Source organism: Castor canadensis, chromosome 9, assembly GCF_047511655.1.
Source record: "Castor canadensis chromosome 9, mCasCan1.hap1v2, whole genome shotgun sequence".
Classification (NCBI taxonomy): domain Eukaryota; kingdom Metazoa; phylum Chordata; class Mammalia; order Rodentia; family Castoridae; genus Castor; species Castor canadensis.
This window is the reverse complement of record NC_133394.1, coordinates 150864088-150882854: the sequence shown is the minus strand read 5'-3', so window position 1 is coordinate 150882854 and position 18767 is coordinate 150864088. Positions and strand designations below refer to the sequence as shown.

The 18767-nt window shown below is 54.3% G+C and overlaps 1 protein-coding gene across 4 annotated transcripts in view; it reads left to right on the top strand.

Annotated features, from left to right (window-relative positions):
* Ppp2r2c (protein phosphatase 2 regulatory subunit Bgamma) overlaps positions 1–18767 on the top strand; it is a 101720-nt gene that overhangs the window by 68722 nt on the left and 14231 nt on the right. For 3 of the 4 annotated variants that reach the window (XM_020165366.2, XM_074042662.1, XM_074042663.1), the window contains 4 exons: positions 1663–1760; positions 4039–4204; positions 5255–5367; positions 9426–9603. In XM_020165366.2, coding sequence (XP_020020955.1) covers positions 1663–1760; positions 4039–4204; positions 5255–5367; positions 9426–9603 — 555 coding nt within the window. Of the gene's footprint in view, positions 1–1662; positions 1761–3342; positions 3516–4038; positions 4205–5254; positions 5368–9425; positions 9604–18767 lie in introns of those variants that run through there. The other variant, XM_020165379.2, reaches the window with a different exon arrangement.

Here is an 18767-nt window from a genome sequence, read left to right as displayed (position 1 = left end):
TGCCTGTCGGGAGGATAAAGAACAGGCAGCGTGGTATCCTAGCACCCTTCCTGGGCCCCCAGGGAGTAGCGTCCCTGCTGTGTTTGGTTTGAAAGGACATCTGTACAGGGTGACAGATATGAATCTAATCTGTCTTCTGCATATAATTAACCACTGTCCCCAGCACCATTTGTCGAAGAGGCTGGCTTTTGCCAGTGTATGCTTTTGGTTCCTTAGTCAATGATCATTTGGCTGAAGCAGGGTGGCTTTATTTCTGAGTCTTCGGTTCTATTTTGGTCTTCCTGTCTGTTTTTATGACAGTGCCATACTGTTTTTGTTACTATGACTCTGTGGTAGAGTTGGAAGTCTGGTGGCGTTCTGTTTGCTAAGCTGGGATCAGAGGTCTTGGTGCCTGCAGAGGCCACACCAGGAAGGGGAAAGATGACAGAGGGAGGTCCCATCGTGGGGGTGGGCCTTGCTCTGATCCAATAACTGCTGCTTGGGCAGATGGTGTTGGTGTTTCCAGCTATATTAAAAATGGTTTTTACAGGAACACTTCCACTTTTCAAATATTAGGAGTGAATTTGGATTAAAAATAAAAATTACTTTGGGGTCCAATAAAGCTTGTTGGTGGAGCAAGCAGCCTGAGGTCTTGAGTTTACGAGCTGTCCTACAGGGTCACCTGTCCCTAGAAGAGGTGCCTTTCTTCTGCCAGACAGGGTCCTGACCTCCTTCTGATCCCCTCCCTTCCACCCCGTGGAATGTTTGGGTCAGTTGTCTCTGTGACTCGGAGGGTCTGAGAATGTTGGTGAAGGAAGAGGTGTTCCCCTCATTCCCACGCCAAGACTTGGGCCCGGAGATGGTGCTGTTGGTTCTCTCCAAACACCTGCCCATGCAGGAGGGCCAGCCCTGGGTGTCCAAGACCCCAGGTACTGGGGTAACCCCTTAAGGAAGGTCCCTTGAGCGCTGGAGGAAACATGGGTGAGAGGCACCGTGGGAAGAACTGAGCTCAGCCTTATGGGGGCGCAGACTAGGAGGAGACTCAGAGGCCTTCTGGAGGCGGGCTCCCAGGGGAGCAGAGAGCCACCCCAACCCTTCTGAGTACCCAGCCCTGGCTCGGGGGCGGGGGAGGGGCTTGTTTGCAGGGGGGCAGGGAAGGCCTGGCCCGGCCTGGGTGTCAGGAGCATGGGAGCTGGAGAGCTCGAGGCAGAAGGGGTGAGGTGACGCCAGGTGGCCTTAGATGCCACCTTCAGGCCCCACTTTTCTTCCCAGTACTACAGTTTGTAAACCACTATGGTCCTCCTAGCTTTGCACCCAGCCCTCATCCTCTTAGGTGGCTTCCCGACGGCCTGCCTCAGGCCAGGACTCTGTCCTCAGAAGGGTCTGGTGGAGACACAGGCATGCCACTTCGTCTCCACCCTTGGCTGATCACCAGGCTCAGTGAGCGGGTGACTTGCAGCCGAATCCTGTACTCAGTCCCAAGAACGCCCATAAGCTGCTCCTTGAAGGGAGGGGGAAGGAAGAAGGAAGCCCACCCTGGGAGTTGGATGGGAGGGCCTTGCCTGCTCCTGCCCTGGCTCCCACCTGCTCACAGCAGGTGGGAGCCCGAGCACGTGTCACCCTGTGGTTGTCCAGCACCGGGTGAGGCCTTGTTCTAACGACTCCCTCCTGTCTGTCCCCTAGCTGATGTCATCTCCACCGTCGAGTTCAACCACACTGGAGAGCTGCTGGCCACAGGCGACAGGGGAGGCCGGGTGGTCATCTTCCAGAGGGAGCCAGAGGTGTGTGGGGGTGGGGTCAGGTGGGAGAAAGCAGCCCTGGCTGGCAGGTGGTGGGAAGGGTGGGGTCTGGCATGGGAGAAAGCAGCCCTGGCTGGCAGGTGGTGGGAAGGGTGGGGTCTGGCAGGGAGAGTCCGGTAGAGTGGGATCAAGTTGGGGACCAGGTCTTTTAAGGGTGGGGTCAGATGGGGGCCGAGATTGGCCAGGCAGGGACTATACCCCAAGCCGGTCCTCTGACCCACAGTTGCCTCCCTGAACCTGGTTTGTCTCCATCACAGGATCCCCGGGGCTGGAGGGAAGGGGATGCGGGATGGGACAGGCAGGTGCAGGACAGGGTCCCAGGTCGTGTTCTAAGCCCCTCTACCCAGCAGCTGTTTGCTGACTGGTTATTCTGAGCCCAGACCCCAGAAAGACCTCAGCACCAGGCAGAGCCAGAGGCTGCCCCAGCCTTCCTCTGAGGAAGGGAGGCTGCCCCCTCCTGTCCAGCTGCCCATCCCTGCCCCTATGGTCTGCTGATCAGCAGAATTCCTAGTAAGATAGGAGCAGCCTGTGAGCACCTTGTGCTGATTGCCTATGGTGAGCAGGCTCCTGGCTGAGTGTTCTATTTACTTTCCTCTGCTCTTCATTGCTTACCCCAAGGGGGGAAGGAACCACACCCGCTATTCAGATGTGGAACAGACAGGTCGCCCAGCCAGAGAGCCGCAGCCCAGGCCTAGGCTCTGTGGCTGTGGTCTGTCACACACCACCTCAGGGAAGGACCTCTCTCCCTCAGCCATGTGTTGGACAGAGAGGGGACCCCCGCAGGGAGTGTAAAGGAGTGAAAACTCAGGTGAGGCAGGGCAGGGGAGAGTGGCTGAGAGGTAAGTCTGTCCTTCCTAAGCGTGGTCCCTGGTTGACTGACTGACACGGCCTCCTCACAGCCACCCCAGGGGGCAGTTAGTTGCTGTTATCATCCCACAGATGAGGAGATGAAGCACAGAGGGCTGAAAATAGCTTGCCAAGGACACAGATGAGCAGATAGCCACACTGGCATCGGCCAGCCAGTATGGCTGACACATGTCAGGGCCAGGGGGTCCCACCAAGGGCCACAGAACACAGCCATCCTTTTGCCAAATGGAGAGAGAAATTAAATCGGGCAGGTGAGCTTGCTCACGTTGAGCGCCTCTCCCTGAGTTTTTTCTTCATTCTGGTCCTGTCCTGCTGTCCGTTGTCATGACCAGTACTTGTGGGAGACGAAGTGAAGCAGAAGCAAAAACATGGAAGAACTTTAAAGTTTTCATGATGACACAGGGACAGGAGCCCAAAAATAGACACTTTTTAATAATGAGCAAAAACCCCTGAACCTGTGCTTGGTTGGAGACAGTTTCATGTTGTCATGGAAACTGGGAAAGCAGTCCCTGGTGCGCGTGGCGGGCCCAGCACCTCAGTATTTGGGGGGCTGCACTAGGAGGGTCTGTTGTAAGGAGCTCTGTTGCCTAAGCCAGGATGGGAGCCACCAAGGCAGTCGGGAGACGCTGTTCTGTCCCTGGTCTGACATCGCACCAGTGTAAAGTCTGTTCCTAAACGTGTCCTCTCCTCAAGTCAGGCCCGAACTGGACACACAGACGCTCCATGAGGTGCTGAGAGCCAGCTTCGGTGTCTTGCCTCAGCGAAGTAAGCACGAGGTCTTGGAAAGGCCATTGGCCTCTCTCCACTCTGGTCTGTAAGATGGGGAGTCCTGGCCCCACCTCCACAGAGGAAGCCTCACGGATAGGAGAGGTGAGAAAGGAAGCCCTTAGCTCAGCAGCCGGCAGAAAGCAGGTGCTCAGTCAATGTGAGCTCACTCAGGTGTTCTTAACCGCTGAACTGAGATCAGGGTGAGCGTGGGCACTGCCTCTCAGCAAGTCACGGACTGTTTAAAATGTAGTTTCCAGGGCCAGGCATGGTGGTACATGCCTATAATCCCAGCTACGTGGGAGGTGGAGGTAGGTAGGATCTGCACCCAAGGCTGGCAAGGGCAGAATTGATAAATTTACTAAAGCCAAAAGAGCTAGGGGCATGGCTCAAGTGGTAGGTAGAGCACCTGCCTAGCAAGTGCAAGGCCCTGAGTTCAAACCCCAGTACCACCAAAATATAAAAATAAAGAGTAGTTTCTCTTGGCTTGGACCTTCTGGTGCTCCTGGCGACTGATGGAAAGATTGCACTGGGCCCTCTGAGGTTTTGACCACCTGGCCCCTTCCCGTGTGCACTCCCAGCCGCCCTGGCCAGTCCTGCGGCTCAGCCCTGTGTGGTTTTCGTGCAGAGTAAGAATGCGCCTCACGGCCAGGGTGAGTACGACGTCTACAGTACCTTCCAGAGCCACGAGCCGGAGTTCGACTATCTCAAGAGCCTGGAGATAGAGGAAAAAATTAACAAGATCAAATGGCTCCCGCAGCAGAATGCCGCACACTCGCTCCTGTCCACCAACGGTGAGGCCCGCTGGCCGGGCACGGGGTGCGGGGACACGGGGTGGCCGATTTTACCTCGCTGGCATCGCTCGTGCTGCTGTAAGTCTTAGGCCTCCTAAAACATTCGGGCAGCATGTGACTGCTATCGAGTGACCCCTCACTGGCCTCCCCAGGCTGGACGCCGGGTCCTCCTCACTGTACTAACCGGTGTCGTCATGACCGCCTGTGAGCTCCTGTTGTAGTGTATAGGGGACGTGCTACTCCAGACAAGGACCAGGTCCAGAGACCCAGTGACCATGGGAGACAAGCTGAGCTCACTGTGGTTGTCAGAGTTCTTCAGAGAGAAACCAAACTAATGGGAGAGAGACCAAAAGAGGGGCGTCGATTTAAAAAATCGGCTCACATGCAGGGGCTGGTAGATCCACAATATTAAGGGCTGGCCTACTCGCCAGAGGCCAGGTAAGAGCTGTAGTTCAAGTCTGGATTCCCTTCTCTGTCAGTTTTGGGTCTATTCGGGCCTTCATCTGATTAGATGAGGCCCACCCACATCATGACAAGTCATCTGCTAAATAGATTTAAATTTTAATCTTATCTTTAAACATATCCAAGATATGTTTAACCAAATATCTGGCCTCTGTGCTTAGCCAAGGTGACACAGAATTAACCATCTTTCTCTTGTGATATTCTTAGCCAGGTTCCCAAAGTGAGGCTGTTTAGTTGGAAAGAATACACGGGCTGACTGCTCCTATCTGTCTGTGAAGGACGTTACAGGGTGGGGAGGGGAGAGGTCCATAACGACCCTTGAAAGTGCCAAATCCTTTAGCCCAGTGATATCTGTCACCTTTGGAAGCAAACATGAGGAAGGAGGGGGGTGAACACAGGCACGTCACACGCGGAGATGTGCTCTGTGTGAGTGTGCACAGCGTGTGCCTTGGGACTTCCCAGCTGTCCAGAACAGGGTGGTGGTCGGTGGCCTCCAGACGGGTGCCATGTGTGGCTGGCTGGCTGGTGTTCTGTCCCCTGTCCTGGAGGCTGACAGGTGTCTGCTTGTTCTTTGTTCTGTTCTTAAAGATAAAACTATAAAATTATGGAAGATTACAGAACGAGATAAGAGGCCCGAGGGCTACAACCTGAAGGACGAGGAAGGGAAGCTGAAAGACCTGTCCACGGTGACGTCCCTGCAGGTGAGTGTCCAATGCGGGGGTCACTCACAGAGGAGAGTGTCCTGTGACAGGAGGAGGAGCACCTGTGCTTTTACTCAGCCAGAGGATTTTAGGGCACCGGCCTTTGGGCTCAGAGCTAGAGTCAGGGTCTCATCCTGGCTGGGTTGCTCCCTTGCTGGGCGACTATGTTTCCCTGCTCCAGGCCTCAGTTTCCTCACCAGTGAAATGGAGACCTGGGAGTCTTGTGAGCGTGAGGTGTGGTGGTCGTGACTTTCTACCTGCAAGTCAGAATGCCTTGTTACGTGAAGGGGGATACTGAGGCCCAGGGTGAGGTACCTCACCCAAATCCACTCAGCTGAGCGAGAGTGGAGCCAAGGGAGAGAAGGTCTGTCAGCTGAGCTCTTCCAGTCCTGAGTCCTAGGCCAGGGGACAGAGGAAGCCTGAGATATTCTCAGCTTGCAGCATTCACAGAGCTGTGCTGGCCAGATTGCCGTCAGCTTGAAAGAGGCTGGGAAGTTCACACTGCATTGCTGCATCAACGCCAACTCCTGTCCTGTGCTATTGAAAGGGGAAAGGACTCCTTTCTCCCGACGGAGTGTCTGTGAGACATGAAAGTAAGTTCTGGAGTCACAGGACCAGGGTTCAAGTCCACCCCTGTTACTTCCTGCCAGGTGAGCTGGGGCCTCCGTGAGCCTCGGATTCCTCTTCTGGAACAAGAATAAACACAGCCATAGTGAATGTGTGCTCACTTCATCAGCACCAGATCCTGAAGGGGGGCATGGATGCTGTCACTCCAATTCACAGATGAGCAGTCTGGGAGCCAGGATCCAAACCCAAGGCAGCCTGGCTCTGGGGTCCACATTCCACCTCCTTTCTGGTGCAGGCAGGAGGTCCCTGCTGCCCACGAGGGACATAAGTGGTCAGTGGCGTCAGGCGGGAAGGGCCCTGTGGCTGTCCTTCCTGTGGCTTCTGCAGCTGGCCAGGAGGTGGCTAAAGCCACCTTGTGTGTCTCTGGCCTCCAAAATCAGGCCTGGAGCAAAGAGGGTGCTCTGCCAGTGTCTGCTGAAGACGACGCTGGTGTGGGGCTGATACGTACCGCCCCACTCTGCCCCAAGCGCTGGGAGGCCGCAGTGTGCAGACGTCCCAGCCCCGGTCAAGTCAGCTCAGAGGAAGTGACTTGAGAGTGCTGGGAACGAGCCTGGCCAGTGTGTGGGGGGGGGACAAGGGGGAGTCCCACATCATGGGACACTCCTGTCCTTAACCGTGGTGTGCTGCATCTTTGAGAAGCCATGATTAGGGTGAGGGGTGTCCTTAGCCTCTCCAGGCCCCTGGACAAATTGCTGTCAACAGCCACGGTCACTTCCCTGCTCCGTCCCTCAGTTTCCTCACCAGTAAAACAGACAGGACAAGTCCACTCTCTGAAATGACTTAGCAGGCCTCTCTGCCTCTCCCCTGGAACTGTAGCAGGTGCCCACGGCTGAGCGTCCAGCCAGTCATCATAAACACAACGTGGAAATCGGTGCGCTCCTGAGAAGTGTTTAAGTGTGCTGGCCTCTCAATGACCGGCAAATTGCAGGAGTAAATTCCGAGGACGCGGGAAGGCCAGTCAGCTTCTGCATTGAGTGGCGAGGACAATGGTGTCCCACACCTCCGCTGTCCCCCGGGTTTCATCTCAGCGACAGATGCTATTGTCTTGATTGGCCTGGCGCTCAAGGCAGAGCCCGTGGCCCACGGGGATCACGCGTGTTTCCCTCCCAGTGTGGGAGATTTCTCTCCATATGTCACATGTCAAGACACTGAACTGTCAGCTGAGGCTGCAGGAGGAGGGGTCTCCTGGGGTCCTGGCCTTTCCTTATCTTGCCTCTTACCCGTTTGTTCACCGTTTCACCGAAGCCTCCCCTACCCTCCTGCACAGCTTCTGCCTCGCCTGTAAGGCGTGCTGGAAGCCCCCAGGGTGGGCTTCGAAGTGGCTCTGTGCTAGGGCTCCATGCTAGGCTGGTGCTAGGTTCCTAGAACCTCAAACATCAGTCCCTGACTCCAGAGTGTGCCCAGCTCCCCCGCAGAAATGGATAGAAAATCACTGTCACACTGGTGGTCAGTGTGGTGACAGAGGGACGCACGGGCTGCGGGAGCCCAGGAGGCCTTTCTCTACCTTCTCTAGTTGGTGAACTCCTGTTCATCCTTCAAAACCTCTCAGCCATCATCTCTGCAACACATTTTCCACACAGGCCAAGTGAAAATCACTATCATTCCTCTGTCTCTCCAGCCCTTGCCATCCAGTCCTTCTCTTTCCTTCATCTTCTGGTCCCTTGCGTTGACTAGACCATGGCTTTTGGTAGAGTGGCAGCGAAGGTTTTGTTTGTGAAACCCCCAAATCTTCAGGGCAGGTTTCTTTCCACTCTTCCCGTCCTTCATTTCCATGGCTTTGACATCTGGTTTGGTGGGTGGCAGTGAATGGCTGGGTGCGGTGAGCATCCTCAGGCTGCTAAGAGAAAGTATTGCTGTCAGAGTGAGGGGGGGGAGGGGGGGTGAGACCCAGGACTGGGCCAGGCCAGAGACTCTGTAGTGGCCTCCAGAGTGGCCGCATCTCTGGTCTCTTCTGCCCAAGGGTCTCCAGGTGGGTGATGGCTGTGCCCTGAGGGAAGGGAAGGTGAGAAGCTGACCTAGAATAACCAACACACGGGACAAGTGCAGGGAGGACCCCTGGGGTCCAGAGACACCCATGCTGACTCCCTTAGAAGGAGACATACACAGAGAGCAAGAGGAACACCAGAGCCAGGCGGGCCAGCCTGCCATGCTGCATGCAAGTTCTCACACTCATGCACACACATGCACCTGCACTCATGAGTGCACACTCATGTCCATACTCGCACGCACACTGGGTGCCCTGGTGTGTGAGGACAGGGCTTAGGGCCTGGTGCTCATCACACACACTGCCACATTGAGGCTGTCACCTCCCATCTCAGCTGTCCTGGGGAACTGGGGGACCATCACACACTCACTCACCGAAGCGCTCTCTGCTCTCGGTCTGGATCAAGTACCAGAAAGACAGAGAGGCAAATGAAGACATGTTGCACTCCAACTGGTCCCCAGTCCACCAAGGAGAAATGGGAGCAGATGACAACCTTGCAGCAGACCAGGCTTTGACGAGGCACTTTTGGGGCTCTGTGAGCACCAGGGGACCCTTGGCTCAGCCTGAGTGTGCGGTGGGTCAGTTTCTGTTTCCTGATCACCCAAGCCAAGCCTTTTGAGAGATCAACGAAGTCATATCTGTCTGTCCGTCTCAGCACCTTGCAAGGCCTCACAGTTGGCCAGAGCCATGTCCAACACCCACCACAGTGCAGAGCAAGTGCTCCAACAAGAGATGCGCGCGGCATGCTGAGGCAAGCAGGGCAGGTGCACACCCAGGGCCGTTGCGTCTGGTCTGGGAGGTGGGGTTGGCTAGGATTGCAGAGGGGTGAGTGCTCCAGGCCTGGGGCACAGAAGGAAGCAAAGGCCCATGTCTGGTGCCACCATGGGGGCTGTGAGACAGGAGTTTGTATGAGTCAGGCTGACTTGGCTGTAACAACAGCCCGATGTTCCAGGGCTGCACATGGATACACTAGAGGAAGATCCCGCATGGGTTTCTTGTTAGCATGTGACTCTCCCGCAGGCTCCTTCCAGCCCCTCCCCTAGGTCTGGGTCCTCACCCAGAAAGGCACAGCACTGTGTGCCCTTGCTAACGCAAGCATCACTTTGCTCACTTCCTATTGGTCAGAACCAATCATATGGTTGTGATCAGGTACAAGGGCAGCTGGGATATGTAGTCCTCATCTGGGCAGCATCTTCCCAGAAGGGAAATTACTGTGATTGTGGACAATCGGCTGGCTCTGCCACATTACCCCTCATTCCATTTTCGAGATGGGGAAATGGGGTGCAGAGGGGTTCATCCACTTATTCACAGTCTGCTTATTTGAGGCCACGCAGTATCAGGATCAATGCCCGTGTCCGTGTCGCAGCCTCTCGTTAAGATCTTGTGCCACCATGCCACCTCACCCTCTCCTGCACCACCCTGCTCTGACCACCCTCCTCCTTGGCAGGTACCTGTGCTGAAGCCCATGGACCTGATGGTGGAGGTGAGTCCACGGAGGATCTTTGCCAATGGCCACACCTATCACATCAACTCCATCTCTGTCAACAGTGACTGCGAGACATACATGTCAGCCGATGACCTGCGTATCAACCTCTGGCACCTGGCCATCACCGACAGGAGCTTCAGTATCCTTCACAAGCACCCCACAATGGCTTCTCCCAGGGGAGGGGACCTGGGCGGGGGTTGGTAGTAATCAAGCTGGTTTGGGGTCTTCATCTCTGTTTAGCGTCTTCTGGCTGAGTGCGTGAATGGGGCCCCGGTATGGGATCACATGCTGTCTCTTTCTGAACACTAAAGTCATGGCTGCCCAGGGGCTCCGTGTGACCCCTTGCCTCCACCAGAGTGGCCGTGATTTAGGGGCTGTGAAGGAGTTAAGATCCCAGAATGCCTTGTCTTGGAGGAAGGGTGACTGACCCACCAACAGCCAACTGGAACCTCCCTGAGGTCCAAGCCAGGCAGGTAGTAGCCATGTGTCATAGACAGCACTGCGTTCTGCCCAGGGCTGAGTGACAACTGGAGTGTTGAAACCTGGCTGGAGTTGGGCTTTGGGGGACCTCGCTTAGTGGTCCCTGTGTCAGAGCAAGCTAGGGACAAGTGCATGACAGGCCCCTTCCACTTGAAGACGAAAGGACCCTTGGCCTGTGAGTGTTGACTTGGGGAGGGCAAGGCTTGGCCACCACCAAGGCAGCGGTGGACAGGACAGGCAATCTGCTAAGACACCACTTTTGTGCAGCCATTGATGATGACGGTCACACACAGCGAACTCCGTGTGTGGGACTCTACTCAGCAGTGAGTGTTAATGTTAACTCAGTTCATCTTCACACAGCCTTGTGCCATAGGCACTATTCGTGAGCCCCTTTCCAGACCAGGAGCCATGTCACAGGGAGCCCAAATTTGCTTGCTACAAGGTCACAGCTAGCAAGTGACCCCTGAGATTCAACCCCACACCCATGGCTCCAGAGACTGTCCTCTGTGAGGGAGGCACCCAGGTGTGTGATGGGAGGTGGAGACCCACTCACTAGCCTTGTGCAACCAGACAGATAGCAAAGTGTCTTCTTGGCACTGGGCACCCAGAGCCAAGATGGCTCAGCCCTCACCATGAGAAGCTTTGACAGGGCACAGTGCCCACCTGGGCTCTGTCCCTTGAGCAGAAGCCAGGATTGGCTGCAAAGGAGTGTGGGAGCAGGAGGGTGTAAGTTGGGGGGTTAGAAAGCAGGAAAGAAGGTAACACATGGCTTCTAGCTGCTGAGAGCCAGGGATCTTCATAGCCCACTGGGTCTGGGGGACCCTCATCCAGAAGAGGAACTGGGAGAGGCTTTGAGGAAAGCATTGGAAGTGCCCAGAGCCCAGCAAGAGGGCAAGGGGTGACATGAAGGGGCTTTGGAATCAGGAGATCTCTGTGTGAGTGTTACTGCCACCTTTGAGCTGTGTGACCTCCAGCGAGTTACTGCACCTCTCTGCACCTCAGTAATCTCCCTCAGAGTCAGAGTATGTGTAGTCAGTGAGGCCACATGGATGTGACAAGCACTCAGCAGACATCAGCATCTGTCTGCTTTCTCTGGCCCTGGTGAGTGGAGGGCGGGAGTAGACTGGGACAGTCGAGAAGACTCCAGGAGAGGCTGGGGCTAGACCTGTTTGGAGAGCAGGAGCTCAGACCTGGCCGGACAGAGAGGCTGGCTGTGCCTCTGCCTGACTCCATCAGGACTGAAGCTAGGGGCCCAATTCTTCCCTGGTACCCAGGGCATTGATTGCTGGGCCAGGATGCTGCACCAGCTGGTGTAAGGCGAGTGTGGACGTTTACCAGTCTCAGGCATGGTGGGCTCCGGGCTGGACGTTATGGCAGTGCTCTTTGTCATGGCCTCTGCTCTGTCTTCCGTCTTGGGCTCCATTTGGTGGCGAGTGAGTACTGTACGCTTGGGCTCCATCCTTCCAGGATAAAGTCCAGGAGAGACCAGTTTTCTCAACTGTCCCCAAGACCCTAGATGGTACCTACTGGCTGATTGGCCACAAATCTGAGCCAGATAACAGAAGCAGTGGAAAGGATAGAGTGGACTGGACAGGGAGGGGGCGCTCCTACCTTATTGCTATATAATTCTATGTCCAGCCTATGTGTAGCCTTTAGTTTTGTGAAAATAAGTCACTAGCTGATGGAAACATGCCAACTCTTGGTCCTTAGTGCTACAGGAATATGTGTACACAGAGTGCTGGGCACTCGGTGGCCTGGTAGGAAGGCCTTGGGCCTTGGGAAGGAGTTGAGTGTGGTCTGCAAGGCTTTGTGGACTTCTCCCCTGATTGATTGGATTCATCCGCCAGGGGACTATATTGCCCCCACCCTTCCCTAGGCCAGCTGGTGCTTGGCCACCAAATGACACAAGTCACCACCGCCCAGAGCAGAGACATGTCACCCATCCCATGGAGGCAAGCGTCCTGGCAGGGAAGGCATTGGAACTGTGGCAGCAGGTACAAAATTGTCTCATTTTCAATATGGGAGGAGCCAGAAGGGCAGAGAATCGATTGCTCTGAACCGAGCAGGTTCTGCCTAGGGGATTCCCACTGTCAGGTAGAATCAGTCTGATTTGTCCTGAGAGGGAAGCCAGGGCTGGGAGGCTACACTGAGCACTGTGAGCATCCTGGGCTGCGCTAGGGCATTGCATTCATCTCTCTCTTGCTATCAGTGTCCCCCCATTCCCCACGGAGTATGAAGCTGCTCCGTCCTCACAGCCCACCAGGTATTGCCTGCTGCATTGCCACTACTCCTACCCAAACTAACACTTTCCATGGCAGTGAGATTGGTTTTTAGCACAGGTGTAGAGAGAAAGGAACGCTTTTCTTAGTGCAGGAGGAAGAGTGGTATGGTTTTGACCATGTGGCTGTAGGAAGACTGGCTCAGGAACATTTCCTCTACTGTCTATAGTTGGCTTTTCAGTGTTTATTGGGCCTCTGCTGCAAGCCCACCACACACAGACACAGTGTCCCGAGCTGAGTCACCAGGGCTCACTGTGGAAGCCCTCTGCCTCCTCCGTCTCCTGCTTCCTCCAGGTAGAAAGTGGGGCCCATCTTCTTCCGTCCCTTCACTACTGCATCCACTGAGAGCAGCCAGGCAGTGACCCATGGGCACTGTGGTCTGACCACATGAGCTGTACTTCAAGCTCTCCATGGTCCCTTCAGGTTCCGAGGGTCTGCACCCCTCAGTAGTGGCCTGCAGCCCGTGGGACAAGCACTTAGTGACACATGCCACATTCCCCCACATCAGGCTTAGGGTAGGGATGGGCACAGTCCTCTTTGCCCAGCCAACTCCTGCTTGCACACAGGTGTTAGCTCACAGCCCCATGGCTGAACACGTCCCACTGTCCTTTCTGCCCTCCTGGCTAGCCAGCCCCCCACCCCAGGCTCATGGCTCTATGGCTGATCTCTGCACACACAGGGTTTTCTGTTACTGTGACTGCCTCCCCCGTTCAACGCTGGCAGCCTTGGGATTCAAACCCAGGTGAGGCCTAAATGTGCCCTATGCTCCATGCAGAACCCCGCACACAGTAGAGTGCTCTGAACCTTGGACATGGAGCAGCCTGGTGGCTCTGAAGTGAAGAAGCCATTTCTGGGTGGTCCTAGGACATGGGCACCTCCCTGTCTGTCTGAGTCACAGGCTCAGACCCCAAACCCTAAAGACCCAGAGAAGCAGCCTGGGCTCTAGAGCCTGGGGAGCTTCTTACCCTCCAAGGCAGCCAGCGTTCAGAAATTCAAGATGGAGACCATCCCTTCTCCTTAGGATGGAGATATATAGAGGGTGGGGGGGGACACAGGTGCTCTATACTTGAGACATGTCCCCAGCCCTTTTTGCTTCAGTTATTTTCAGGTAGGGTCTTCTGTTTTCCCCAGACCTGCCTACACTGCCCTTCTATGCCACTGCTCAGCTGGGATGACAGGCGTGCGCCAACACGCCAGGCTTACTGGTTGAGATGAAGTCTTACTAACTTTTTCTCATGCTGGCTTCAAACCTCGATCCTCTTGATTTCCACCTCCAGAGTGACTGGGATTATAGACGTGAGCCACTGCTCCCATCCCTGCCCTTCCTAACTATATATGTAAGAGCAAAGAAATTGTTCCCATAAAGGGCTCAGGAGCTACTCAGAGCTTGTAATAAAGGGGTATTATTTTCTTCCCTAAAAATAACCCCTCAATATTTAAGGTCAGTTCTTATAAAAACCCCTGCCCCTTTGCTCATCTGTTACAGCCCTTGTCTCCCAGTGCTCCACCTCTGTTTAAACAACCTCTCATGCCCTTTATACCAGCACTTCGAGGTGGAGCCGTGGGCTAAGATATTTTTCCAGAGGTCACTACATCTTAAAGGTAACAGTTCCCAAGGCAGCTCCAGTGATGGACCTCCACTGTGGTTTTCACACCCAGAGAACTTTAAAGATGGTTCAATTGATTTTTCTTCTCCCAAGCAATTTCTCGTGCTGCAAGTTGGCTTCACACCAAGTCTCAGATTTCTAATTCTCATGTATGGAGCAGGTCCTACAGCCAGGAGGGCTGGGAGAGAGCCATGGGGATGGGTGGGAGGCTCAGGACCTCAGCCCAGCAGTGCGTGCTGGCCTTAGGACACAGCTGGGACTGGGCTGGCCATCCCAGAGCCCGAGGTCCACCCTGCTTCTGCTGCTCGCTCACTGGCCATCCTGGCCAGTCATGCAGCCTTTCTGAGCCTCACTGATCTCTGTCATCGGGGACGTGCTTCTGTGCTGGGGCTATGAGGGCGGAGTGCCCAGACTGTACACGGCCTGAAGTGGTGTAGACACACAGCTCTTACCCCTCACCAGCCTGTGATCCACTGAGGCCCCACAAGGCTGCCTCTTCATCTGTCCACAGTGCCACTGTACAGAGAAGGAAATGGGTTCGCCTGCTCCATGGTGTTCTGACCTCAGCTCAGTGGGTAAGTAGAGCTGATGGTAAGAAGTAGAGGCTCCTAGGTCCTGGCTCCAGCTCTGCTGCCACTGTCTGTGCTTCCACGGAGTCCTCCAGTAGGGACTGTAGTCTCTGTTGAGCTTTGGACTAAGTGCTGGGGATACAGGCGGAGTGTCTGCCAGGGCTTCCAGTACAGTTGTATACTGCGTAAAGGAGAGGGTGAGTGAGGACAGAATTCCAAGCCAGAGAAGAACTTGTTTTCAATTCTGCACAGAAAAGGTGTCTTTTCTTCAGTTGCACAAAGGAACCTTTGGAGTGAATAGGGCTTCTGATGAGGTTTGTGACTGAGAAGAAATGTCCTGAATAAAACAAGTCTCTGTGAGCCCTGGCTGCACCCTCAGAATGCAGGACCCCAGCTGCCAGTCCCCTCCACCACCTCCAGGCCACTGGTCACCTCTTACACTGTGTCTCCCTGTGACCTCTCTGACCTCCCTCTTTAGACTTAGGAATGCTGAGTGCTGGGTTTCCAACTTTGGCCCCAAGGTTGTCCTCTATGGCCTTGGCCAATCCCTGTGGACTCCGTGCCTGTAACCCCACCATGTCACATGCCAGGGCTATCCTGAGGTCCTCAGGCACAGTGTGTGATGCACAATCGAGGCCCAGTGTCATTGTCCCCACTGTTAGCCATGTCTTCCCTCGTGTCCTCACATGGTCTCCAGTGAGACAGCAAGGTTTAACACCATGAGGCAACTCACATTCCTGCTCTCAGCCCTCCAGGGGCTTCTGCCAACTTGGAGTGAAGCCCTCCTTCTCTGTCCCGAGGCCCTGCAGGCTGGAAGTCTGGCCTCTGATCCCCAAGGGTTGAGCAGAGAAGGGGGACTGCTGACACCCAGCTGTGTCCCCCATTCATGTGCTCTAGTGCTGACCCCAGGACTCCCATGTGAATGTATTTGGACAAAGATTTTAAGGAGTGTACAGGTTAAAATTCAGCCTTAGTGCAGTCTAACTGGTTTCCTTATAAGAAGATAAAATGATCCAGGCGCTGGTGGCTCACACCTGTAATCCCAGCTACCCGGGAGGCTGAGATCCAGAGATCATGGTTCAAGGCCAGCCCAGGCCCCCATCTCCAAAATAACTAGAGTAAGATGGACTGGAGGTATGGCTCAAGCTGTAGAGTGCCTGCCTTGCAAGTGTGAAGCCCTGAGAGCTAACCCCAGTCCCACCCAAAAAAAAAAAAAAAAAAGAAAAAAAAAGAGGGTGCAGACACCAAGGTTGAGTGACACACAGGGGCTGTGTGAGGGCACAAGGAGCACTGGCCACCTCAAAGCCCAGAGAGGGACCTTCAAAGGAACTGGCCCTGCAGTCACCTCAATCTTGAACTTCTGGATTCCAGAATTAAATGGCCATCGTCACCTGTGCATTGTGCGGTGGCAGCCAGGAGCCCCTGCCAGACCTCACACGCTGTGTCCTGAGAGCCTGCAGCTCACGCTTGTAGCCAAGTCAGCTTTTGGAGAAAAACTTGTCTCCATGTGGGGGAGGCCCTGGCAAGGCCACCTCCATCCTTCGCTCCAGCAACTTCATGGTTGCCATGACAACAGCCTCCCACCCTGAGAGTGGTGCCTGCTGAGGCCTCTGGATGAACCATGCTTTGCTCGCTTCAATCGATGGAGTCCCAGGCTGTAGCCTTCTTGCTCATTGCACCCCCATCTGCACTCAGCATCCGCCTTGTTGAGAGACTCTGCCAGGTCACAAACCCCAGCCCTGGGGGCCTTGGGGAGATGTGCAGATTGCATGGAAGTGTGCCCACTCCACAGCGGTGGCAGGGACACACCAGATGGGTGCCAGGAAGCCAGGGTTCCAGCTCGCTCTGTCACAGCTCCATGTATGGCCCTGGATACTGCTCACCCTGGCCTCTCTCTGCTGAGTGGATTGGAAAATGGTTTTCCTTTCCTGCAGGTCTTCACAGAGGGTTGTGACTATGTCAGGAAGCTTGTTTAGTTGCCACATCTTGGTGAACTGGCCTGCATGTCCGGAAGTATAACCCTAGCAGGTCTCATGGCACAGGGAAACATCATAACAGACCCTGGTGGTGGTGGCACATGTCACTTGTCACTTCTGCCATCCATTCATTGGCAGAAATAATAGACTGCCGACCGCTGGAGGTTCTGAAGGGCGGATGGCCATGTGTCTCCCAGAGAAAAGCTGGGATGCTCAGAAAGCCACTCCCTGCCGGGCACCAGCTTATCCATGGTGTCTGGCCCCTCCTGCCTATGAGTTCAGGCCTGTGAGATGTGGTGAGAACCAGGTCCTAACAACACAAGGAAATGTCCCCTGCCTGCGTCCTGGGCTCTTCTACAACCTCCCTTGGCCTTGGCTGATGTCTTGCCTTCTGAGTGAGAATGTCATCCTGCTGGCCCTGGTCCTTTGGTGAGAACACTGGACATGACCATGCAGACATTTGTGAATGTCCACTTTTCCTCCAGAGCCTGCTCAGTGAGGCTCGCTGAGGAGAAGGCTGAATGCTGTAGGAAGTGGGCAGTGGCAGTCAGCCACGAAGGTGGGGCCGCAGCTGGCAGCGATGTCCCTAGTCATGGCTCTTTCCCTCTTAAGGGTTAGTACGAATACATTAGTTAATCTCTGCTCCCCACCCTCCTTTTTTTTTGGCGGTGCTGGGGTTTGAACTCAGGGCCTACACTTTGAGCCACTCCACCAGCCCTTTTTTGTGATTTTTTTTTTTTTTTGAGATACGGTCTCTCAAACCATGATCCTCCTGATCTCTGTCTCCTGAGTAGCTGGGATTACAGGTTTGGGCAACTGCACCCAGCCTCTCTGATCCTTTTTATACCAGGAGCCCACAGTTTCTTAAGGAGTAGTTTCCAGCAAACCAGATGTGCGTGAGCCCAGAGACAATGTTCTTGGTACTTCTGATTGTGTGGTCGGCACCTTCTGGAATTTTATGAACTCTTGTGTGTACAGGAGCCAGACAACCCAGCTTTCTCACTGAGAGAGGGGTGGGGTGGGGAGAAGGAAGAAGCACTGTGGGCCTGGCAGGTCAGCCTCAGAGTTTCAGCTGATGTTTTCCAGACCATAAAGAATGATGATGGTATTGACTTTCATGGAGCTTTGCAGTGTGTCAGACTGTGCGAGAAAGTGTGGGGAGTGGATTATGAGATGCCTCTGAGAACTTGACATAGCACAGCTGTGCTCAGTGATCTACAGGCTGCGTTTGGCACAGCCCCAGCTGCAGAGGAGAGCGAGAGGCAAAATGCAGCACAGCTGCTTTTCTTAAGTTGTTTATGTTCAGAGAAAGAAGTAAGAACACAGGTTTCTCTTGTTACAATGTCACGCCCCTCCCTGAGAACTGCTGCTCCACCTCCTTGTTTACCACTGGATATAAAAGACTTGTTGAAGGAGAACATGAGGGTTTTTGATGGAGGGTTTTTTGATGGGGATTTTTGATTGGCTGATGCTGATGCTGATGCTGACACTGGCTGGTGTGTCTTTGCCAGAGCATCTTTCTGCACTGAGAACTTTACACATAGGCTTTAGAGAAGCTAAGCTAAAGAAAAGGTAACGAGAACATGGGACAGTGTGAGTCTGAGGGTCAAGACTTTAAGAAAGCTTAAGAGAAAACATGGGACAGTCTGAGTCTAAGGAAAGAGACTTTAAAGAATAGAAAAGAAGCAAGGTTTTAAAGAATAGAGAAGAAAAGAAGCAATGAGGCTGTTGTGCATCTCCATCTGAGAACCCAGCACACCTGATCCCAACTTTATGCATGTCTGTCTTCTACCATTTGTCCTTTCTGCATCTCCCGTCACCCCAGGTAGGTCAGTAGCACAAGAGCTTGTGAGAAAGCTCGCTACAAGAAGGGCTTGGCCTCCTTGTAGCTCCACAGCACATCTATAAAGCTAGAAGATTAGCCCATTTCACAGATGAGAAATAGGTGTGGACTGCTGGGAAACATTCAAGGTCTCTCAGCCAGGAGGTGGATGACCTGGACTCAAACTCTGACCCCTCCGGTTCTAAGACTTACATCAAGGAAGAGGGGGGTTTGAGTCAGGGAGCCAGGCTGGGCGACAGAGACCAGGGACGCCTCTGTCAGGGAGGAGCATGCTGTTCAGGCAGGGCCGCAAGTAGGGTGTGAAGCTGAAACTATCAAGAAGCCAGGATATGCCAGGCCTCCAGGGCTGTGCAGAGGATTTCTGACTTGCTGCTTTGGGTAACGGCATGGACAGGAGAAGAGCAGGCCCTGCTGAAGCTGAATGTAACCTTGCCTCTCACTACTGCATCACCTAGATAAGTGCTTGCCCTCTGTGCTACAGTGTATCAGCCAGGGATACTTCTTTTGCAAGTTGCAAGATTCTTAACTCTTAAACAAAACTTGGACATT